The sequence below is a fragment of the Cygnus atratus genome, chromosome 2 (genome assembly GCF_013377495.2).
Source record: "Cygnus atratus isolate AKBS03 ecotype Queensland, Australia chromosome 2, CAtr_DNAZoo_HiC_assembly, whole genome shotgun sequence".
NCBI lineage: Eukaryota > Metazoa > Chordata > Aves > Anseriformes > Anatidae > Cygnus > Cygnus atratus.
Genome location: NC_066363.1, coordinates 143831708 through 143858259, shown reverse-complemented (window position 1 = coordinate 143858259; position 26552 = coordinate 143831708). Strand labels below are relative to the sequence as shown.

The following is a 26552-nucleotide window of genomic DNA, read 5'->3' as shown; positions in this document are numbered from 1 at the left end:
CCACACTTCCTGAGCTTGTCTATGAGGATGTTATGGGAAACAGTGTCAAGGGCCTTGTTGAAGTCAAGGTAGACCACATCCACCACTCTCCCCTCATCTTCCCAGCTAGTCATCTCATCGTAGAAGGCTGTTGTATTGGTTAAGCATGATTTTCCCATGGTGAATCCATGCTGACTACTCCTGATCACCTTCTTATCCTCCACATGCTCGGAGATGACCTCCAGGATGAGCTGCTCCATCACCTTTTCAGGGATGGAGGTGAGGCTGACTGGCCTGTAGATTTCTGGCTCCTCCTTGCCCTTTTTGAAGACTGGATGACATTGGCTTTCTTCCCATCCTCAGGAACCTCTCCTGTTGCCCACAACCTTTCCAAGATGATGGAGAGTGGCCTAGCAATAACATTGGCCAGCTCCCTCAGCACACGTGGGTGCATTCCATCAGGGCCCGTGGATTTGTTTGTCAGGTTTGCTTAAATGATCTCTGACCCAATCCTCTTCAACCAAGGGAAAGTATTCCTTTCTCTGGACTTCCTCTCTTCTCTCCAGGGTCTGAGATTCCTGAGGGCTGATCTTACAGTAAAAACTGAAGGAAAAAAAAAGCAACTCTGCCTTCTCTGTATCCTTTGTCACCAGGGCAGCCACCCCATTCAGCAGCAGGCTGACATTTTCCTCAGTCTTCCTTCTTCTACTGATGTATTTGAAAAAGCCCTTCTTGTTGTCCTTGACAACCCTTGCCAGATTAAATTCTAAAATAAAATTCCAAAATTAAATTCCAAATACCTGTAAATAACAAGAAAAGGAGATAAATTTCATGAATATTTTGATACTGTAATCTCCAGTAACAAAGGAATAACTAAATGAAAATACACGGTCTATTATATACAGTCTGTCATATACAGAGGTATAGTCATTCATTTGGGATTTATTATTTTTGAAAAAAAAAATCTTTTTTGCATGCTTTTTATTTTGTCACAAGCTACTTATATTGCTTTCCCCCATTTATCTGTTTTCAGACTATAGATCTTAAAAATAGAATGTTTCTAGTCTACTGAGGCAGTGACCATAAGATCTGACTTCATGCGACTGGATAACTACATCATTGTTCAGAGTGAACTCTGGATAAATAGTTCTTATGATGGCAATCTGGGAATAATCTGGGAAAAATATAAGAGATATGGTTTGGTTCACTATATAGCAATGTACTCAGTTTTTAAAATAAAGGAAAGATGACTACAGTCACAGGAAATTGATGTAAAAGGGAGGGATTCTTTAAAAAATAAATAAATAAATAAATAAAAGTGAAGAGTGCATTATGTGACTACAGGGTGCTCAAAGAAGACCTTGAGAGAATTCTAGAAAAACATGCGATGTTTTAGATTATATTCAGAATTTTCTTTACATGTTTTTCTTTTATAGCAAAACTACGTGAGTCTTGCTTTGATCCTGGAAACATAATGAATGGAACGAGACTTGGAATGGATTATAAACTGGGCTCAACTGTCACTTATTACTGCGATGCAGGTTATGTTCTTCAAGGATATTCTACACTAACTTGTATCATGGGAGATGATGGAAGACCTGGATGGAACAGGGCCCTGCCCAGTTGTCATGGTAAGAACAATTTTTCATTTATTAGATTTGCTACTTTTATTCTTGCTTTGTTGCATGGAAGAAACAGTACAAAATTAGAAGAAACAATTTTAATAAATTTCTTGTTTAGAACAAAAGCTCTTTTCAGTTATATGTTTATTAACTCTAGATAAATATTTCTGCAAATTTTTAATGCCGTTGGACAAGTATTGCTAAAAGTTGTTATTGAGTATAGAGGTGAATAGTAATGCTGTTCTCTATGTCTACGTGAATTCTTGAATTAGCAAATTTACAGCAGAGTATACAGATATCACGCCATAGACATTTATTTAAATACAGTATTAAGTATACTCTGAATGCCACAATGTATTTTTGTTTCTTTTTGTTATTATTGCTTTTTCAACCATATAAATAAAATATTTTGTTTATTCAAAATCACATCATTTGCAGTAAATAAGGCTAATGGTATCCTGGGATGCATTAGATAAAGGTATTGCCAGAAGATGATCCTTTTCCTGTACCTTCAGCACTAGTAAGGTCACATCTGGAGTACAGTGTCCTGTTCTGGACTCCTCAGTATAGGAGGGGCGTGGAGCTAATGGAGGTAGTCCAACAAAGGGTGATCATGAAGGCACTGGAGCATCACTTGTATGAGGAAAGGTTGAAACTCTCTAGCCTAGAAAAGGGTCTTGGGCAGGATCCTGCTTGGGCAGGATCTCATCTATGTGTACAAATATTCTAAATGAGTTTGGAAAGAGGATGGAGCGAGGCTCTTATCAGTGATGCCCAGTGACAATGGGCACAAACTGAAACATAGGAGGTTCTGTCTGATTATCAAGAAACACTTGATTACCATGTGGGTGAGAATACTGGCACAGGTTGTCCAGAAAAGCCGTGGAGTCTTCATTCTTGGAGGTAATTCAAAAGGTGCCTGGACATGGTCCTGGGCAACCTGTCCCCCTGTTTGAGCAGGGAGGTTGGACAAGGTGACCTGTGGAGGTCCCTTCCAACCTCAGTCTTTCTGTGATTTTGTGATTAAACCTGTTGGACATGTGGTCCCTATAAAAATTCAGCCTTGAATTGCACCAAACATCCAATCCTTCAAACTTTTATGGATATGAATAATTTTATTAATACATGAAATATTCCATGAATAATACTGATTTCAGTAACCTCTTGACTTTTAGTAATATTACCACTATCTCAAGCACAAGAATTTTCAGAATTAGATACTAAGAAAAGATTTGATCACAATTTTCCTGATATTATTTTAACTCTTTTCAGCAATTAATAACCAGTACAGAAAAAAAACAAAACACCACCACCAACAACAAAAACAACCAAAAGAAAAAACTCCTATTTTCACATATTCTATATTTATCACAAAACATGTATCAAATAAATAACCAGTAAAGAACATGAAAATGCCAAATTACAAAACCAACATTTGCTTTAAAAGTTAAAATGAGATTTCTTCAATATCATCTTAATTTCAGCTCCTTTAAATAATTTGAAGACAAAACGTAGTGAACACATTTCCAATTTAAATATATTTATTTTAAATAAATTTGTTGTTGTTGTGTACTTAAATTTATATTGCAAATTGAATGTGGTATTATGAACAAAACAGAACAAAAAAGAGTAAATATAAATTCACAACTAACAGAATAACCAAGCTCTGAATTATAAAAGTATGAGGACTTGAAGAACTTTATTATATTCATTATACACCAAAGCCATTATAGGAATGAACACCAAACTTTTGAAATTGTCTACAAGCTTGTACACATGCAGTGGAAGTCAGGTGTTTCTTCCTCATTTTAAAATGAGATATGAATATTGTTTAGGTGTTTTCTAGGGAGGAGTCAGGAAGGCTGTTATGTCTTAAAAAAGGTTTCCTTCTTTTGGGAGGTCTTTTTAATAGATAAAGAAAGATAAAGAATGTATTTATTAATTATTCAATAATTGTGACTACTAAGGACATTTATACGTAGCAGTATATACTTCCAGTACTGTCTATTTTGACAGTCACTGAAGGGAGAGTGTTTTTGCTTGGAAGGACTGCCATACTGGGGGATAATACCATACCTACCTCAGAGGGGTTTTGTGAGGCTTAAACAACTGTTAGCAAAGAATTTTGTGGCCCTCAGAAGTCAGCACTACACAGTCTATAGATGTATGAAACGTTGTCATGTACATGCAAATGGGGGGCTCACATGGATGCAGCCCCTAAAACTAAGGTGCTTTGCATGGCAGAGTGAGGGGTTGAGTGAGATTGATCTCATGAAGTAACATGTTTCAAGAATGAGAAACCAAACTGCAAATTACCTGTTCTTTGTGTTTTGTTGTTTTTTTTTTTTCAAGTATTTTGTAAAAGTGAAAACATTTAAATTAATGACCTGCAAAAATCAAGTTGTTGCAGTAAGTGTGAACAATAATGCAAAGAATTATTTACTTCAGCTAATGCAGATTGAGTGTCTAGAAGAAAAACAACTTTGGATGCACCTGTCTGACATAATATGCTTTAAAATGTGCTAATTATAAAAATAGTTATAGGGTTCTGAATGTATGTTTACTTGTTTTGTAGTAAAGTTACCTGTTTTGTGTAATGAAGGTGCTTATATTAAATAATTAAATAATTATTAATAACAGGGGAAAAATATACTAAAATGGGTAGTGGAAAGCTGTCAACGATTCTAACGGGACTGTTTGTGGTTTTTTGAGGGGGTTGGTTTGTTTGCTGTTTTTGTTTGTTTGTTTGTTTCTGGATGAACAAGGCCTTATTTCAAAGATGGTGGGTCCCCTACTTTCTTAGGATAGGATGTCACAACTTAAGATCCATTAAAAAACCCTTGGCTTTGTAGTTTTCACTTACACTTCTTTTATTGATTTTTATCCAGTTCAGAGTTGATGAAGATTCGTAAATACATTGCTGTGATGTATTATATGTGTATTTTACCAAATAATCAATGCTTTCCATTTGGGGGGAATTTAACTCAAGAAAAACGGAACATTTATTTACCTGTTAGAAAGACAATAACAGTAGATTAGCTTTCAATTGCATGGAGCTGGCTGAAGCAATTTGTGAGCTGAGTTTTTGAGCCTGGTAACTGTCCAGTCTCACCTAAATAAAAAAAAAAAAAAAAGCGTAGTAGAGAATTGACATTCTTCCATGTTGCCAACAATATTTTTGAAACTCCATAAAACTGAGTGTTGTAATAAAATTGGTATACAATACACGTCAGTTTATGTTGTGTGTATTTTTTTTCCACTTCTCTATTTGTTTTGAGAACCTGAATATACTTTTTTTTTTTTTTTTTTCTGAGAACCTGATCACCCTTTATTATTGAAATTTTTTGATCTAAAGCTTTAGGTATAAAGGCAGTAAAGAAGTTTGTTTAAAAATTACCTATCATTGTCTAAACCTTTACACTTTTAATATTTATTTAGAATTGAGGATCTTCTATCCTGTGAGTCGTATTTAGTTGTATGGCTTTATAGGGGGGAGTGAGGCACCTCAGAATGTGAAAAAGAAAAATATTACTAAAGAGTATTTTCATTTTGCCTATGTTTGGAGCTAAGGAGGACAGATGAGAGATACAAATAACGTTCAACACTCCAGATGTCTCTCAGGGTTCAAGGGACATGCTTTCTAACATGCAGAATTGGTCTCATAAAGATAGTTCAAAGAGCATAGATGAGCTTTTTTTCTTTTTAAAGAGAATTTTGTTGCCAGTAATATTTGATCATTTACATTAAGAAAATAATTAGATAAATAACATGGAAAAACTTGGTATCAGGGTGAAACTGATATACAGCAGTCCAAAGTCAGACTTCCTCGTTGCAATAAATACTGATACTTACTCTGAATATTAAAAATAAATAAATAAATATTCTCCTCAAGAGGAGAATGGAGTACCATCTCTTTACCTATTCTCAAAAACTTCTAATAGTTTAATACATATTCCTGGGAGACTGTAGGTGAGTTTGAGGGATCCATTTAGATAGAGTGGTTAAGGGTCTTGTTCTAAGGTATAGCTTCTGAGATAAAATATGGGGAAAAAATTTCCCACTCATAATTAAAAAGAAAATGTAGGCCAGGGTTCTGTGATATTGAAAGGGCAATTGTTTGGGATGGCTTTAAGCATGCTCTGAAAATGTCTGCTACATCAAGTGCCGTAGGAAATATTTACTGAGGAACACTGGTGTTCTGGGTCTGGTCAGGCTTCAGCATGAGCTAGCTAATGAATTACTCAGTCTGTCAAAACATGCTTTCCTGGGAATGTGCAAAACTAGAAAATATGAGTGTCTACAGACACTGAAAGTTAATAACTTGATTCTGGAGCTAGATAAAAGCTGAATAAAGGCTTTCATGATCATAGAGGACTAGTTTTCCAAAATCTATTCAGCGCAGAGAGCTAATATTTCTGCAGGTGTACCTTTATGCACCAAATATTTTTTACGGCGTAGTCCTATAAGATTAGTCATTAGGCATGACTTGCATTTGGTTGAAGTCATTATTCAAGATGACCTTGGGTGTCTCTAATAAGTGTAATAAGTGTGGGAAGCGAACCAAATCATTGGCTTTTTTTTTTATTATTATTATTATTTTTATTTTAATGAACACATGCAAAGATTATTCAGGCTAATATGCTAAGCTATTTGGCATTTCGTGGTGGATGTTAAGAACAGGATGTAATTAACACATGCAGATGCAATGTTCCCATGACAGAGATGATGATAAATAATTTCTCTTAACTGCACCAACTCTAGGTGTTGTTTTTTTTCTTGTTTGTTTGTTTTTTACAACTGTTCACAAAATTGCAAAAGGCCTGTAGTGGAAAATCACATTTATGACTGAGTGTTATACCTTGTTCCTAACAGAAGAAATAATTTCTTGACCACTAAAAAATATTGCTACATTTCTTTATAGTCAGTTGTTTAGTCCTCGGAAATATGTGAGTACAGACTTCAAATGATCTCCATCTGAAGGACATAGCTAACAGTCTCACATATTGTCATAAACTGTCTATGCCATGATTTCTCTCCCTCTTTTTTTTTTTTATAAGACATCAGTACTTAATATATTCATATGTGCTATTTTTTGTAAGATGTGTTTAAAAGAAAATCAAAAACCAATTCCACACCATAACATTTTAAAACAACAGAAACATTCTTAATTATGTTTGCAACAAGAAATATTAATTTCTAATCTTAGGGGCATCAGTACACAATTACATACCATATCAGTTTGTTGATTACAGAACATGCTAAAGACTGGATGCATATGAAGAAGGAAGTGAGAACCTTGAATTACATGTCCACTCCTTTGTCATATGACCTGAAGGATTATTTGCATTATTAGGAGTTTGGAAAAGGGGTGCCTGCAACCATATCATCTCCCAAAGTAATGTTTCCCTAAAAACTGAAATGTCAGAGGAAATACCTTTGTTTTGGCCCTGAGATTGGCTCTTGGTTTAATTTGCTCTGACTTGTGCTTTTCTGAAACCTTTTAGGATGTTAAACCTTTTAGGATGGAAGGCTGCACAGAAAAGCTTAATATTGCTATTTATTATTCTACAATACAATACAAGTTGACAGCTTTTTCATCAGTTATGCAATATTGATCACTTAATCAGGAACTTTATAGGAGGATTTTTAAGGCACTTTTTACACAGTAAAGCTATGATTCTAATGTGGTGATTGCATACCAATGTGGCCTTTTTGAAACCATGACTTTAGTCAGCCAATTATTTGGCTGGCTCAGCATGGTCAGACTGAGTACTATTACAAATCAAAAAAAAAAAAAAGACAAATACATATTAACCATTATTGACTATATTCTTACAGATTTGAATCCATAAGAATATAAGAGACTAAAGCACATATATTCCTGGATTACTTTTATTTAGAAAAGATAGGTTAAAATAAGGTTGAATTTCTAGGTATTCTAATTTATATCATTTAATATTGCTCAAGTACATTAAACACATTTAGTTAGAACGAGCATTTGCTTATCTATTTGATGTAAGTTAGAAGTATTTTTGTGTTTATAGTATTTTGTATTTCAAGATTTTGATTAAAGCAGTTGGAACATTCATTAGCATATTTGTTCCATTCTGCACATTTGCAGTACAAATCTAGAATTATTGGTTATATTCTCAATTCTTCAACTATCACACATAAGCAAATAAAAAGAAGATTTTGAAAAGCACAAAAAAGTTGTTAGAAGCCTAATATTCATTAATGTCTATCTTTCCACCTGTGGTATTTAACATTTTTACCTTTATCAAAAAACAAATAAATGTTTCTAGGAAAAAACAACAACAACAAACAAAAAAACTTGTTTTCAATAGAAAGAACAGATCAAATTCATGTCTAATTGTACTTCAGGTCAGGACTTTTTTACAATGATACTATAGATGTATAGTAATAGCTGCATTTTGAGTTGACTGCAGTTACTGCACATTAATTTATTTTCCATTGTAGTTTTGTTCCTAAGAGCACTCATATCTAAATCCTTCCAATATTTCATAAATTTTATGTGCCAGGCTGATACTTGATTTTGCATTTCTTTGCAAGAGGCTTGCAGAGCCTCAGTATGGTTAATTTTCTTTAATATAATGTATCTGCAACAGAGAATTAAGTTTACAGTTAATACATTGTCTTCATGCTTTGAAGATGGCAAAGGATTTAGTGAGATGGTGGAAAAGAAGCAGAGATACAATGAAGATACAAACCCAGGATGACTTATAATCACTAAAGAAGAATTTGTTGCAGAATTAAGCCTCTGAAATCTGATCTTTATCCTTCTCATCTTAAGAAATGGCTTCAGTCAGAAACTTTGAGAATGACATGATTTTAAATGGTTGGCATTTATGATATAAAGAAAGCAACAAAGCCCTTCAGAGAGTTGTTTGCAGGAATGCAAAGACCAACGTTATTCAGCATTCCATTAAGGGAGAAAAGTTCTAAAGGTATTATTCTAAAGGTTAAAACACATGGAAGAGGTGGCATAAGTGATGAATTTATAGATGTTCATTTATCTGCTTTGCAAGCCTGACATTTTGATGTAAAAGAAATTTATCCCTACTAATTTTAAATTTGAATTATGCCTTATGCCTAAGTCAATAATATGAATTATTGACTGGCTAAATGATATTATTATGGAAGAGATGTCATTCAAAGGGACCTGGACAGGTTCATCAAGTCCAAGTGCAAGGTGCTACACCTGGGTTGGGGCAATCCCAGACAAGAGTACAGACTGGGAGAAGAGCTCACTGAGAGCAGCCCTGCGGAGAGAGGCTTGGTGGTTCTCATGGAAGAAAGGCTCGACATGAGCCAGCAGTGTGCACCTGCAACCCAGAAGGCCAACTCTGTCCTCAGCTGCATCAAAGGAGGTGTGACCACCAGGATGAGGGAGGTGATTGTCCCACTCTGTCCTCATGAGGCCCCACCTAGAGTACTGCATCCAGGTTTGGGGCCCCCAGCACAAGAAAGATATGGACCTGTGGTCCAGAGGAGGGCTACAAAGATGATCAGAGGGCTGGAGCACCTCTCCTCTGAGGAAAGGCTGAGAGATCTGGGCATGTTCAGCCTGGAGAAGAGAAGTCTCCGGGAAACTTCACTGAGGCCTTTCAGTACCTACAGGGGTCATAAAATCATTAAGGTTGGAAAAGACCTTCAAGATCATCTGGTCTAACCATCACCCTACTACAAATGTCACCCACTAAACTATGTCCCTAAGCACCAGGTCCAACCTTCCCTTAAAGACCCTCAGGGACGGTGACTTCACCTCATTCCTGGGCAACCCATTGCAATGCCTGAATACTGTTTCTGAGAAGAAATCTCTCCTAAAAGAAATTTCCTCGTACAAAAAAAAGACAAAGATCTCCTGGAAAGAGTCCAGTGGAGGGCCACAAAGATGACACAGGGCATCTTCTGGAGCATCTTCTCTATGAAGAAAGGCTGAGAGACCTGGGTCTGTTTAGCCTTGAGAAAAGAAGACTGAGAGGGGATATTATTGATATTTACAAATACCTTAAGCGTGAGAGACAGAGGGATTTGGCCAACTTCTTTTCAGTGGTTTGTGGGGGCAGGAAAAGTGTCAATGGCCAAAAATTGGATCACAGGAAGTTCTGCACCAGCATGTGAAAGAACTTCTTCACAGTAAGGGTGACAGAACACTGGAACAGGCTGCCCAGGGAGGCTGTGGAGTCTCCTTCTCTGGAGATATTCAAGGCCCATCTGGACGCCTACCTGGGCAAGCTGCTCTAGGGAACCTGCTTTGGCAGGGGGGTTGGACCCAATGATCTCCTGAGGTCCCTTCCAACCCCTAGAATTCTGTGATTCTTTAATTTCTGTCCTAAACCTCCCCTGGCACAGCTTGAGGCCATTCCCTCTAGTCCAATCACTAGTTATTTGCGAGAAGAGGCCGACCCCCAGCTCCCCACAACTTTCTTCAGGTATATGTAGAGAGCAATAAGGTCTCCCCTGAGCCTCCTCTTCCCCAGACTAAACAACCCCAGTTCCCTCAGCCACTCTTCACAGGACTTGTGTTCCAGGCCCTTCACCAGCTTTGTAGCCCTTCTCTGTACATCTTCCAGGGCCTCGATGTCCTTCTTGTAGTGAGGGTCCCAAAACTGAACACAGTACTCGAGGTGTGTACCAGAGCAGAGAACGGGGACAATCACCTCCCTCGTCCTGCTGGCTACATTATTCCTTATACAAGCCAGGATGCTTGGCACACACATGAGCCTGGGCACACTGCTGACTCATGTTCAGGCAAGCATTGACAAACACCCCTGGGTCTTTTTCTTCTGCACAATTTACGAGCCACTCTGCCCCAAGCCTGTAGTGTTGCATGGGATTTAAAGATGGATAACTACTTTTTTACAAAGACAGATAATGACAGGACGAAGGGTGGTGGTTTTAAACTGAAAGAGGGGAGATTTAGATTAGATGTTAGAAGGAAATTCTTCACTCAGAGGGTGGTGAGGCACTGGAACAGGTTGCCAAGAGAAGTTGTGGATGCCCAATTCTGGAGGTGTTCAAGGCCAGGCTGGAAGGGGACTTGGCCAACCTGATCTAGTGGGTGGCCTGTGGCAGGGGGATTGGAGTTTGATGATCTTTAATGTCCCTTCCAACCCAAGCCATTCTATGATTACAGAATGAAATTCATGAATTGCTAAGGACATGGGAGCAAGTTGTCCTACTTGTTCTTTGATTTTCTCTGTAAAGGGACTGTTCTGCTGTTCTGGCTAGACTTCTTCACTATCTGTGTAAGAAACCTTTCTTAAATGATCATTCAGATAAGATATAGCAGGGTTCTTTGTTTGTTTGTTTGTTTTCAGTACACTTTTTTCATGAACTATCATGCTTACACAACTCCTACCTGAGTAGGTAAAGAAAAAGTTCATGGAGGTATACTTATATTTACACCATAAACAAAGAGACAAGACTTATGCTTTTATTTTAAAACTAATCAGTTCCCTTAAATCTTTGTAATCAAAACCTATAAAACCAGTACTAGGAAAAAAAAAAATCCCCCCTGTAGTAAACATGTTTATGATATTGTGCAGTGGCACCAAATACTCTGTAATTACCCTGTTAATTTGCATAAGATTGTGTTTAAAATTGTGAAGAGTTAAGTGACACAAGAAATAGGAAAATTAAGTGTGTAGAGATAAAACATTTTTTCTTTAAAATAATAAATATATTTAAAATATTACAGTGTAGTATAGTGTGTTTCTAAAAGTATTAAACTATTGTTAATAATTAACTTATATGTATGATCAGCTGACTTTGGCTGGCTGCCAGATGTCCACAGCACCACTCTCTCACTCCCCCTCCTCATCAGGACAGGGGGAGAAAGTACGATGAAAAACACTTGGGGGTTGGGATAAGGACATATAGATTGCTTATCAGTTACCAGCTTGGGGTAGATTAATTTCTTGTCAATTAATAACAGAGCGGGATAGTGAGAACTATAAACAAACTAAAAGCACCTTTCCCTCACCTGCATTCTTTCCAGAGTCAGCTTCACTCTTGATCGTTCTACCTTCTTCTCCCCTGAACAGTGCAGGCAGGTGGGGAACGGGAAGGTTGCGGTCAGTTCATAACACTGTCTCTGGTGCTCCTTCCTCCTCACACTTTTCCTCCACTCCAATGTGGGGTTCCTTCCACAGGTTGCAGTTCTTCAACAATTGTTCCAGTATGGATCCATACCATGGGGTGCAGTTCTTCAGGAACAGACTGCTCCAGCATGGATATACCATGGGCAGCATTCCTGCCAGAAAACCTGCTCCACCTTAGGCTCCTCTCCATGGTCTGTAGCCTCCTTAAGGCTAGATCCACCTTTCCGTGTGTGGAGGATTCCATGGGCTGTAGCACAGATATCTGCTCCCCTTTTGGAGCTGCTTGGAACTTGCCCTTATTTATCATGGGGCAGTTTCTGGGCTCTGCTCACAGAGGTCACCCCTGCAGCACTCTGTCTACCAAAACCTTGCCACATAAACCCAATACAATGTTGCTGCAGAATAGATTTTTACACAACTTTAATGTAGCAGCAATTGAGGATTTATTTTATAAATAACAAGGGTGAAATGTATGATTTTAACAGCACTTCATCAGCATTTGATCATCAGCCAATTTAATACAATGATTTTAACAGAATTTGCTACAAAGAAACAGTGACTTATTTAAAAATTTGAGAATGACAAGTTTCACCTGAAACTTGTTGCAGGGTCCTGGTAGGTAGTTGCATGCTTCCAAACCACCCCCTAGAATAAATTACTCACCCTACTCCCTTGTCAGCGTTTGTCTGCAGATGAGCTTGTTCCTCGAAGGGTCAGCCCTGAGATGCACATCCCCTCGGGTATCCCTGCTTCCTTGTTGGTGTTTGCCTGTGGACAAGCTTGTTCTTCAGATGGTCAACCCTGAGATGTGCATCCTCTTAGTGGTATCCCTGAGATGCGTCCCAACTTAGGGCGAGATCAAATATGTCATGTGCTGCAGTTCATGGAGAGCTCAAGGGGCTCTTTGCTTGGGACTACTATTTATAGGACTCTGAGACAGTCTACTCTTAGTTAGTACTTTTCCATCCTGGTTATGGTTCAGATAAGGCAATTTTGGTATTTTCCACCAACCTGCTATTCTGGTACCTCCCAGAATGCACAGTTCTGGTATTCCCCAGAGCCCAAACTGCAGGGTCTGAGATACAATCAGGAAGTGCCTGTTCATACTCACCTGGTATGCCTGTTTCCCACTGACAATAGAGGACTGAAGTAACATTAGGTAATCATGAGCCATAGCTGAGTTGCAGAAAGGCTTCTCCACCGTGTTTTCCTTCAGCCGCTACATTTATAAGATAAAGCGATTGACCCATAGGCATACTCAGATTCCTTAGCATACTGTTCTTGGATTCTGATGTGATCCATCATTTCCCCAGGAGGGATTTCAGTGGGTACCTGCTTTGTGCCAGCACCCTCCTATGTTAATTGTCATGGCCGAGCAACAGTCACATTGAGGACTACTGTGGCTCATAAACCTGAGAAAGACTTATGTCAAGTGCAGGAGTAGAGCATACACGCAGAAGCATAGTGTAGAAGCATTATACCATGTAAGAAATTAACTGATATGGTATTTATGTTACAATACAAATGTAATTTAAGGATGAAAAATCCAACACTGAAAAGTTAGTCAGTGGTCAGTGACAGAATTAAGGCTGCCATGCCTGTGAGGTTATGTTTGGAACATCTCAAATCTGGTTTTATATACTACTGTGGTTGAGAAAAGGCAGAGGTTTTTTGTTTTGACCCGGTAATGATAGTTGCTTATGTCTGAACTCACTGTATGAAGGGCCTATTAATCTATTTCAAGCTTTTAAAGTGTGTAAGGAATGAATTAAGCAATTGCAGAAGGGACAGAGTATTCTTGTAGTTACTTATGCTGAATGGTCCTGTAGAGGACACTTGGTATTTGTGTTTCATAGTTTCAAAATAATGTTCAATTTAACCACTTAAGCAGCGCACTTTACTTAAAGTTTTCAAATGTTGGCTATTTGCAATGCATTTCTGATTTTCTTTTTTTCTCAGGGTAAGATATCTACTTTATAGAATCATTTAAACTGTGACCTGAGCAGTCAGAAGCAGAATTAAGGTCAATTAGGATTACATTTTGAATATGTAGAATGCTATCAAATGCTACACACTCTGAAAAATTGGTTCCTGACAGTCAGACTTGAAAAGGAGGTTGAAGGACTTCTGGAAAAAAAAATAAAATAAGGATTTTATTTTAGTGTGACTGAAATATCTTCTAAATACTAGATTATTGTTTCCAAGCATCTACTGTCCATTTTTTACAAGTGTATGTCCATTCCTTTACCATTAGATACAGTGAAATATCTAAATACACTGTGGAATCTATACTGCTTGAGATTAAAACATAAAGCAGACACTATTTTGTATGGATTATAAGGTTACTTAATGAGTGTGTGTGTGTGTGTGAAAATATATCCATTAGAAGATTCCTGAGAAAGTAAGAATTTACATCTGAGTTTACCTTAACCTATAATCCTCACTCTGAAACCACCTTTTCTTTAGGAACTCACTCATCATTACTCAGTAGAAAAGAAACTACTGTACACCAATAACTATCAAGTCAAAATGCCCAAATGAGGAAACCTAACTTTTGCCTACTGGATTTGGCAGTGAGAAGAGATTTGGTTATCAAATATATTTATATTTTATAAATTTTATACTATTTTATATGCTATATCTTATATTTTTATTTTATATTTATAGTTTATGTTACATTTATATATTTCTTCTTTGAGATATTTCCTATGACAGGCCACTGACTCTGTATTGTAAAATGCATAAATATTTTGGGGAATAGAGAACAGAAATAAAGTCTTTCTATATGGCTATGCAGGTAGCTGGTATTTTGCCAAAAAACATGCAGCTTTTGGAAAATGTCATTATATTAAACTTTCATCTTTTCTTAAAGCTGTTCATCTCTTCATATCAGAGAAGATGTTACTGGAATGAACTAAAAAGGTTAATAATTCTAGAAGGCTTACAAAACAATTAAAATAAATGCAGACATACCCACACCAAGCATTATTTTGAGTACACACCCATTGCATACATTTTTGAATTCATAATATTGCTTTACAGTGCTCTTTGAATAATGAAGTCTGTGTGTAATTATTCCAAGCTTTCATTTAAGAAGATCTTATGTAATATAATGGTAAATAAAGCATAAGAAATGAAGAATAGTAGTTAATTACAATAACGTCATTAAAACTGGCTGCCAGGGAATCCTAATTTCCAAGGTATTTAAGGGATTAGTTAAATAGAGTACACTGTGAAACCAGGTATTTCATCTTCTGTTGAACTAAATCTGCTTCCAATTTTTAGAAGCAAAATTTAATGAAGGAAACTTAGAAACATGAAAAAAATAGTTTAAACTATGTAAACTTCGGGGTTTTTAGTCTTTTTTTTTATACTCCTTACTACAAAAAGAGAAAAAAAAAAGTATCTGAAATCAAGCTTGTATAGCCAAGCCATAATTTTAAATATGCCTACTTAGGTGCAACTGCTATGTTGATAAAAGGGGATGAATAAACAAGGAAAATGTAACAGGTACTTGTGTATTATTGAGAATAGCACTTAAATGATAAAATATGTAAATTAATTGACAATTAGCAATAAAATCATATAGAAAATAGATGAAAATGCAGAATGAAGTATGTACTTTTGGGGGGCTTTAGAATACTGCACCTTAATTTTTTGTTTGTTTGTTTGTTTGCTTTGAATATATACATTTTTTTTCAGTAGAAGGTTGAAAAGCATTATTATTCCCTTAAGAAAAGTTTATATCATCATACATTTTGGGATGAAGAGAAGAACAACTAGTATATATAATTGTTTCTGTTCTAAGTGTTGTCATCACAGCTGCATCTTTTTCATTGAAGGTTTTTCTGAGCAAACAAGATGACTAGAGTATTCTATTCTTGGAATGAATAAAATAAAATAAAATAAAATCCCCATTTTTTATTCACACAGATAAGCAAATATTTATTTTCCAAAGACTGCAAAGCACTGAAGTAGGATAGGATTATGTAGTATCAGTCAGTAATCAAGGTAAGTCAATTAATTAATAAGTGGAATTAAAGAAACTGATCCAGTCATCTGTGCTGGCTGTACTTGATAAACATGTGTATTTCTTAATCTTGGGCAGCAGTCTGAAGGTCCTCACTCTTGTCTAAGACTTCAGTAACCCACTCAATTAGAAGAAGATTTATTAGGTGGAGAATGTTGGTGGTTAATTCTTAAAAGACTCATGTTTCGTTCTTTGCACCAAGTTGTATAATTTTTGCATTGACTGTCACAATGGGGACCTGAAGAACGTTCTGTAGAATGGGAAAAACTGAAATTAAGAAACCTCATCAGTTTAAATGGAATTCAGTTTTCTTTTCCTTCTTGACTGGGCCACATATAGTAGTTACTAGTAGTTAATTAATTAAGTAGTTATTAATTAAGTAGTTGTAGTAGTTAATCAATCAACTCTAAGAATGGTAAACAAGATTCCAGCTTAAAATTCCAGCTTAAAATGGATAGCCTCTTCTTTTAAGATCTCATGTTTCTTGATATTTTACTCATAAACTGTATACAGTAAGTTTTTTTTTTCCTTCTGATTTCATACTCTCTTGAAGAAACAGCATAATCCCTAAAAAACTTTACTTATTTTTTTTTAGATATTCATTGGAGCCTTTATATTACATATTCCTTTATTATAGCCTGAAGTACGGTTGAGTTTTAACATAATATAATTCATTATTTACAACTCTATCTAATACATAGCTATGTATTCCAACTACTGCACATGTTCAGTTTTCTTGTTATGAATTAAGAGGATCACATTTCCTTCCCTATTGTATTGGACTTCATTTTATATTTTTATATTGCTTTGATAAAGAGTTACTGATTAATTTGGTATTTTAGAACAGTACTTATGTATTGTGCCAAGAAAAACATTGGTTTGGTTCGTGGGTGCATTTTATTAAAAGTTAGATATTAAGTTATATTTAGATAGAGTTACAGTTGAGAGTACATGTATGTAAACGAAGGTCAGAGAACATTACAGTGATATTTTAATTATCCCCAGTTCAAATATTAGTGGTCCAGTTAACATCTTTTTATTTCAGCATTGAGATAAAAGTATCAAATGAATACAGAAACAGCTGCCCTAAAGCAGAACAGATTTTCTCAATGAGAGTAAATGTGAAAATAATGTATTAAAAATTTATCCAAAGTGTCCATAATGCACTCAAATTGGACACCGTGGGAGGAAGGGAAGAGAAAAAACAAAGTAATTTTTTTACTTAGTATGAGGTACTATATCAAACTGTGGCAGTTCATTCAAATGAAATTGAAGAAAACAGCAGAAGTATTTACTGGTGACATGGAAATCATTTAAAAAAGCAGTTTTAGAGCCTCACCAATCAGAAGCAAAGCCTGAAAGGATAACCAAAGTACACGGAAGCAACAAAGTCAAGGAATCTAACAAAAATTAAAATATCTAATCCAGGAAAAATAAATCATGTTTAAATGAGGGAAGTAGAATAATGTATCAAGCATGGTTTTGAGAAACAACTTCTAAAGAAGTGAACCTAATATAACCACTGAAGTACTTGTTAAAGCATGAGAAAAGCAGGAAACTTATTAAAGTATCTATACTTTATCAAGATCAATAGCAACATTGTGTTCAAGGACAATGTCATTGCAGAAAGCTAAGTAAATTAGTTATGTTGTGCTATGTTATGTTATGTTACTGAGGAGACCAGAGAGGTCCTTCATTGGATCCGTACCTTTCAGTTTAAAGAACTGTGTCAAAATGGATGCAGTTATAGAAGATATCTTGAAGAAAATCAGTAAAATGAACCATAGGAGGTTGCTAGGATTAAACAATGTTGTCTGTGGAGCTCTGAAAGAGCCTAGGTATGAAGTGTTTGAAGTACAAATGTTGACCTTAATGTTAAGTTAGCCTGTCTATCAAAGCAGTGGAAGGTGGTGAATATGTCAAAAGTCTTCCTTGATGAAGGATTGGCTAATATCTATATTAGAAAATTGGTATAGATTATAATAAAGAACAGAACAAGGAGATTGCATGATTAAACATGATACTGAATACTTTCTTCAACTCAGCAATCTGAAATGGAGCTAATAAGACTTTCCGAGTCTGTACTGATGCCAATGAAGCACATGTGAAGGTCTTCCACACACAAAGTTGGGCAACCTTGCTTTATTTTCACCTTATGGCACTGCTAGGGATTGAGACCAATTAACTTAATGAATTCAAAGAGTATTAAAATCTTAGTAGAAAAATAGCTGCTATGTTCTCTCTTCTTCAGAGAGTAGATACTTGTTCTTTGTGTATCAGTTCACTCCTTGATTTAAAATATATGTATATTGAAGATAGTTCATCTTCTTCAGTTTAGTAGCTAAGAACTAAGCTCTCCTGAGTGGGAATAAGTATATCACCGCCCCTGACCCCTTTGTTCACAGCAACTGCTTAGATGACTAGGCAGTTATGTATTAGAAACCTGGAATTAAGCAATATGAATCTGTGGCCTCATCTACAGAATAATCTTCAAAGGTGTTTCTTGTACTGTTTGAGAGACAGGTGCTGTCACATTTCTATCCTAGGGTGAGATGAATCATCCTCTGGGGGAAATCTGTTTCTTTTCAACTTTACTGCTTTATACATACATATCTAAAAGGAGCAAAGCTTTGTTGTTATTGTTTTCGTGGATGATTTGTGTTCCATGATTTTTCTTTTTTTCTCAGATGTATTACTGAATTGTCATATTTAATTTGCTACTGTTTTCAGAATGACCCTGTTAGCCTTTAAGTAACTCAAGAATTTAAGTACTGAATTGAGAAGGTTGTTTTTACTTTTTGCATTTTAATTTATTTCTTCCCTATTAACTACAGAACTATATTTATTATGGTTACTATTGGTTTGAGTGAATAATGGCATTTTATTCTTTAGTCAACTTGCTACTTTGACTTTTGACAGTTTATTATCTGATACTATTGTCTGATATTTATTGTCTAGATATGAATCCACTGGTAAGTTTAGTTACCCATGAATCCAGTTGAAAAATGAAAGGGGAGATCATTTAAAGAAGACTTTTAAAAGTGCAGAATTCTATCTGTTTAAAATTAATTTAAAATCTGTGTTGCAAACATAAACAGCAGTGTTAGCAAAGAAAGCTGAGATGGAACAGATTACAGTGACTTTAGTTAATTTATCACTAGTTGTCAGATCTCAAATTTAGAATTAAATCCCGTTAAAACTGTTAATGTAATTTCTTTTCAAACTGCCAATATGCACACGTACTCAATATATTGCACAGTAAATGCCTTTGAGACAGTTTATAGTCTTGCTTAACACTGTTGCTCTTGAAAACCTTAGGAGTTACAGGTTTTCATTCTAATATTGTGATAATATTCTCAGATAACTCAAGAAAAAGCTAATTATTTGTAGCTGTGATTCACTGCCAATGCTAGAAAATTCATTTAGGTAAAGGGACACCTTAGGGATTTGCAGTTTGGTAGCAAACAGAACACCAATCGTATTTGGATGCATAATGCGGTACTTAGAGGCAGATTATCCCCTCTTCCCTCCTCACCCTCTTCTACCCACCTTTGAAAATAATGAGAGTTTTATTTTCAAATAAAGTTTCAGGAAATTATATCATTTACCATCTGCCTAGTAATAAATAGATTGCTGGGTTTCTGCACTCATGAAATTAGTGAGTTTTAAAAAAACTCAGATAATTTTAACTTTTGTCATCATAGTTTTGTTTGTTTGTTTGTTTGTTACTACTTAATGAAAATATGTTTTTCATATGCTCTTGTCTACTAGGGTTATGTAACAAAAAATATTCTCGATGAGAACCCAGCTGAATTGTCAGTCAAACACCTTGGCTGTTCAAACCAGAAATGGCACTCTTCATAACATAATAGGAATGATTCGTCCTTAAACCAATAAGAGTCCAGAGGTGAATAAACAAATAATACAAAAGTTATAAGGCCTCCAAAAAAAAAAAAAAGAATATATATAATATATATATATATATCTTATTGGAAGAAATGCTTATTTCATATAAAGAGATCTGTAGATCTCTACATGTCTTTCATTTATACTTTCTCAAGAGATGTTTCCAGTCTTGCTAATGTAGCTAAAAATGTGTTAACTTTGTTAATCTCTGACTTATTTTTATTTTTGCACATCCATCATGTAATGTTTTCCTCCTGCTTTGTCAATAAACTTGAAAGAAGAGGGTCTTTCCTCAGAAGACCCTGTTACCGACAATTTTATTTTCTCATATTTTTTATTCATTTTGTTGTTGATAGATAAATTGTTTTAAAGAGATTGTTTTCCTTCAGTTCTAAATATCATGTCAAAATATTGTTGCAGATAGTAGACTTGAAAAGCATTTTAAATTTTTTAACAGTTACTGTTTTTCAGCTGTTGGAAGCTATAGCTTTAGTGTACTCTTTCAGGAGAATTAAACTGTTGTCAGGCACAAGGTAACTGCAAAGACCTATTCCACCTCCATTTGTTATGAGCAGAAGCAGTTTCACTGCAAGGGCGTTAGCACAAAATATTAGACTTTTTTTTTTTTTTCTCCTGTTAGAAGGCTCCATTTTCAAAGTTTGCTATGTTAACTCGATTGTGAAGTAACAATAAAATATCACTTAAAGAATACAATTCAAAAAAAAAACTTAAAAGCTTTTTATTTTTTTTTTAACTTTTAAGCTTAAAAAAAAAAAGTTTAAGAGACAATAACATTTCAGTTAAATGAAGGAAACACCTCATTATTCATTATTCCTGAAGTGAGCTAGACTCCCGGAATTCTCTCTCATGGAGTTCCTATCATCAACTGAAGCTAGAGATCTCTGGTGTACTGGGAAACATTAATGAATTTATGTGGAAGCTCCTCACCACCCTCCAGCTTTCATGAGCCAGACAGAGTCTGTATCTCATCTCTTGTTCCAGAGGCAAGGAACATAAAGGCAATGTAATCACTTAATGAGGCCTTCATGAGCCACATATACTTCCTCCAAAAGTAAGAAAGAAAAAATAAATAAAATAAAATATATAAAATATATATAAATATACATATATATAAATATAAAATATATAAAATATATAAAAATAATAAAATATAAAAATAAAATAATAGCATTAAACATCACTTAAAAGTCTAGAAGACCATACCACACATGACATTAATTTATACCACTGCTACACGGTGATTTTTTTTTTTCTTACAAAAAGCTATTTGGTGCTTTTTAATAGGAGAAAAAAAAAAAGAATTAAAATTCATAATTATCTGCAATTAAGGTATTTTAGATTTTTAGATTCAGGATTTGGTAGTGCATCTGTTAAACAGTGATTGTCAAGATCCCAAATTTCAGCCTAATTTTGACCAGGTTAATTTTTAGTTTAACTGCTAAATTATTCATGGCTGAAGCATATATTTATTTAATATCTGATTATCCTTAACTACTAGACATTTTGACATCTACATGTCACAGACTTTGGTAATAAATAATTCCTGATTTGTACCTCTAGCCTGACATTTAGAAATGGAAACACTGTATGGGAAAGGATTTTGATTTATAAAAAGTGGCACTCTCACTTTTCAAGTTTTCTTATTTTTCTCTCTAGTACTTTGACAGTTTAAATAGGAGCACAAGATTTTTCTCATATGTTTCTGCACTCCACTGACCATATAAAATAGACATTGATTAACTCAGCCAGGACAGAAAGAGTGACATTTTTAATTTTTAGCTAATTACATTTTTTCAGGGAAAAAAAAAAAAAGGACAAAGAAATGAAGTAGCTGAAAATTTGCTAATAGGTAGTATTTTGTCTATTTGGATAACAGAGTATTATGAAGGAACCATCAGCTGTGATCACATTCTTAAGAGGAAAATTTTAGGATATGACCCTTCTGCTACATCTCAGTTCACATCAGAAAATTCATTTCAGGCTTTCCATACACTTGGCAACAACAAGTAACTTCAGTAATCTAATTTTAAGGAACAAGTCATTTCATTATTTAAGAAAACTCTTTAGAAATTCTTTAAATTGAGTGTGCCAAAATTTGTAAGTAAAAAAATAATGTAGTTAAATTTAATAGACAGTAATCATTTAATTGAGAACATATATTGTATCTAAATTTAGGCTAGAACAATTTTCCATTATATTTCATATCTCATATTCAGCTATGTAAAATCTGCTTCTCATACCTTTAGAAAAACATTTATTATTCATTTAAAGACTTCAAGGAGTGGAAGCTGAAGCACATTCAGATGCAAAGTTATTTGAATGTGTTTTTTTTTTATTGTTGAGGTTAGTTTGAAAAGTAATCGTTGATGAATTGTTAAATAAAACAGTATAGGAATAATTCAATTATGTGATTAATTGAATTTTATATATTTATATACACTTTTTAAAATAACGAAAAAACACAAGCTGAAAGTTAGGTTTTTTTTTGTTTTGTTTTGTTTTTTTAGGAGGTACTTTCGGTCCTTCTTGAAATGTATTAATTTTTCTTTCTCCTTACTAAGCTACACAGGTTCTGAGTTCCTTGATTCTTTCCTTATAAGCCATGTTTTCTTGACTATATATGTTTCAGCACTCTTCCAAATTGTTTATCATTCAGATTCATGAAAGTTTTTGAATTTTGAAAATACTGCCTTTTGCGGGTTTTCCCATTTTGCTCTTACTTATCCATGAATCTTTTTGCATGACGAGTTTTATCTTTCAACATGAAATACTATCCTTCCTCTTCTAGAGAAAATAAAATAAAACAACCCATCAAACTATAACAGGAAAGTCTGTGGTTTTAACATTGCCAGCACTGAAGAAATATATCCTTTTCTCATGCTACAATTAATTAATCAGGAGTGATATATCTACGTAACCAATAGTAAAAAAGTGAAGTACGCTCTCTTCTCTGCTTGGATATACTTAATCCATTATGACACATATTTATATCTTTTATTCTTCCAGGAATCACCAAAAAAATCAATAACTTCCCCAAAGTAGTTATGAGAATATCTAAGCTTAATTGGTTTTATTAAAACTGTTGGCAATTATTCCATCTCCTATTGTTGGTGGTAGAAGAGAACAATTTGTTTCCTTGATCTTAATCTCCACCACATCTTGGAAAAGTGATCAGTCTGCCCATGATCTAATTATTTTCTTTTGGAGACTAAACGTCCAATTCTTTAGATCACAACAGATCTAACAGATTTTTTTTTTTTTAATGCCAAAACAAGACAAGATGTTCCTATTTATTTTTTTCTGCAATATGCAGACATCTGCTTTTGGTTTGCCATTTGTACATTTGCTAATATTCCTCTTCACATTCGATACTCAGAATTTCTCTGTATTTAATTTGTTATGTTTATTTTCAACTTTTATAATCTCTCCAATTTATTTTACTCAGTCAGTCTGTGCTTTTGTAAGTTTCTGAATTCCTGAGGGCATTTCACCATGTCCTGTTTGTCTCTGTTTTAAATAATAATTTTAAATACTATTAACATATATTGGCCTGAAATACTTTCTCATATTTTAAATCAATTTTAATTGCCATAATTAAATTGTGTTATGAAAATTAAAAGAGATGACAACATGGAATGTTTCCATTTTCTTTCTGCTATCATTTTCTTTGGTGCTGCTTCCTGCTATGTAATGCTACTCTCTCTGTCTCTCTCTTGTTTTTCTTCTCTCTCTGTATTTTTTGGTGCTTGTTGGTGTGTTATTTGTTGTTGTTGTTTGTTTGTTTGTTTTAATTATTCCTAATGTATTTCTGTATTTCCAAACAGTGGTTAAAATACATATTCCTATGTCAAATTGTCTTCTCCACATTGATTGTATTGTCAAAACAATTTCATATGCTTCAGCACATTCACATTCACATTTGCAGAATTGCAGAATGATCTCCACAAATAAGGTATCTATAATTTGGAAGTTCAGAAGAATTTTGCCTACCCTTTTTATCTGTTAAGATTTCCTTTGCATGATTTTTATTTATTTTATTGTGGTGTCGTATTGGTAGTTATATTTATTTTCTTGTTATCTGTATATTAGTCTTAACCATTACAACTGAAATCAATAGAACTAATCTTTTGGGTTAAAAAGGGTAAACAGAACGTCATTTTACTGTAACTGACTAGAAAAAGAATAATTAACTATTTAATGTATTCAGTTATTTAAAAAGTACATCATGTCACCGATGAAGTATTTTACTTAAGCTAATCATTTAGGCCAACTAAATATTAGGTATCCTAGTCTAGATTTTGAAGCAGTGACCCTCTAGATAAAAACTCAGTATCCTATTATCAGTTCTTCAAGTTACATTTTTCTTTCTTTTTTGCAGAGCTTATATACTGTTATTCTCCATTTTTTATCATACTTGTAGTTCTGTAATCAAGTTTATCTGCAAGACATAAAGCCATATCGCACCATTCAGTTTTAAGTGGTATTCCCTGTTGATTCCACTGAGGAATGCAGCTTAAAAATGAATGGTGCAGTATGACACTTAAATCTGAAAATAAAATTAAATTGTCTCAGATCCTATCTGCAGGAGCTAGCAACTAGGTAATCTGAAAGCAGTAGTAGGAATTAAAAGCTTCCAGCAGCAGAAAAAATATTTCGTAGAAAACACGTGAACTTCTCCAAAAGATTAAGACATCTGTGCTTTATTCTCATACTTAGGCCATTCTTCACTGTTCTTTTACTGAAGTTTTTCTTTGTGAGTTCTTTCTTTGTTTAAACTGTGAAGGCATGATAGAAAACATGAGCAGTAAGCACACGGCAGGGGCTTTTAACCCTGCAATGTGTTCGTGGAGCTGTAGAGAACTGTTTTTCATAGCAGTAGTTAGGCATAGACTGCAGGGATTTGTGTTTCTGCTGTTATTTTGGCTCTCTGCTGTGATCATCTAAATTCCTTTTCCAACTAGTGTGTGCTGAAATGTAAGGAAAGGTGTCACTGCTGATGGTAATGCATTTTATATTGTACTATTTACTAATGCATTGCCACAAAAAGGTAGAATTTAGTTCTTTGACATACAAAGGGAACTGAATACTAATGATCAAGATGGGCAATCTTCTAGATAAAAATACTTATCAATTTAAGATAGGGTGTGGGTGATACTTCACTGTTGTTATGATAGGATGTTTTCAAGGGCTGCAGGAGTGCTATTTTATAAGAAACATAACATTACAGTAAATTCAGCACACATACAAAAGGACTTTTTGCCATTAATTCTTAATAATGTTTAAAGAAAATAGTGAGAAATGCATCAACACACTCTTATCACATTCTTATCACAATCAACTGCTTTTCTCTCTCATTAGTGTTCCATTGATGATCCTGGAAAGCACAACAAGGACAGCATACTGAGTATTATGGCATAAATTAAACTTGGTGGGAAGAGCCTGGTGACTGGTGTTTTTATGATGGATGATTACAGGCTCTTCAGAAGGTATAGACAGGGCAGGCGAGACTGGGGGGTGGTGCTGTAGGTAACAGAGAGTCTGGACTGTATGGAGCTTGCAGGTGGCAATGACACAGTTGAGAGGCTCTGGGTAAAGTTTAGGGGAAAAGCAGGTAAAACAGATGCTATCGTGGGAATCTGTTATAGGCCACTCAATCAGGATGATGACACCAATGAATTATTCTTTAAGGAACTAAGGGATATCTCTAGATCAGCTGCCCTTGTCCTTATGGGTGACTTCAACTGGGAATACCATACAGCTAATGCAAACAGGTCCAGGAAATTCTTAAAGCACAATGGTGATAACTTCGTGGTAAAGGTACTAAGGAAGCTGACAAGGAAATTAAGCTGAAATTAATAAAATTGTGGAAAACTTGCAATAATTTTGATTTTTATGCCTTTGAAAAATAATGTATTTAAAATTTATTTATGGAAAAAAATGCATGCTTATTTAAAAGAAGATTTTTTGTTTGTTTCTTTAAATTCTGATACTTTTGATTTCAATGGCATTGACTTCAGTGGGATCATAATTTTACCCCAAATTTGCACATTGTTTTATATCTGCTAATGAATGAAGTATAATAATGATATGAGTGCTGGAGTAGGGCAGTATTATTAGTATTTGTTGCAGTACCTTCTTTATTCAACTGATGGACAGTAGAGAAGGAAGTGGTGTAAGGGGAAGTAATTAGCTTTTTGGCAATCTTATTTCTCTAGCTTTAGTCTTTGTTGCTTATATTCTTCCATAATCTCTTCTGTTTCATCCAAAATCTGGAACAGAAAATTTTGGATATTTACAAGCTAATAAGCAGGTCGTTTTTCATAAAAAAGTATATTTGCCAGATTCAGCTCATGAAAAATTTCTATTTTGTGTTTTTCAAATAACTCAAGGTAAATAGTTCCTTGGATGTGAAGCTCAGTGAAGACTGTAATGCCTCTTGGCAAAAAGTACCAATAATTCTGTTTGCTAAGCATGTTTTCATGAGGAAGCATGAATTTCTGATATTTCATATGTGTGGATTGAGTGAAGACACTGAGATTATTATTTTTTAGCCATAAAAAACAATATTACATGAAAGTTTTATAGTGTTAGTGCTTACTCTGTAACTCAGAGTAGGTGTCTTGCATATTAGTGCAAATTACAGAAACCCATGCTAACCATGACAGAGCCTTAAAATTCATAGAATCGTAGAATCATTAAGGTTGGAAAAGACCTCCAAGATCATCTGGTCCAAGCATCCCCTTACTACCAATATCACCCACTAAACCATGTTCCTTAGCACCAAGTCAAACCTTTAAATTATAGCAATTAAAGATTTGTTCTTTCCGCAGTATACTCTACTGTATATATTTTGTGTGAATTAGCTAAAAG

At 34.8% G+C, this 26552-nt stretch overlaps 1 protein-coding gene across 3 annotated transcripts in view; it reads left to right on the top strand.

Moving 5' to 3' along the window:
- The window catches only part of CSMD3 (CUB and Sushi multiple domains 3), a 710218-nt gene that overhangs the window by 512586 nt on the left and 171080 nt on the right, over positions 1-26552 (top strand). For all 3 annotated transcript variants that reach the window (XM_035546237.1, XM_035546236.1, XM_035546235.1), the window contains one exon: positions 1416-1610. In XM_035546237.1, coding sequence (XP_035402130.1) covers positions 1416-1610 — 195 coding nt within the window. The remainder of the gene's footprint in view (positions 1-1415; positions 1611-26552) is intronic.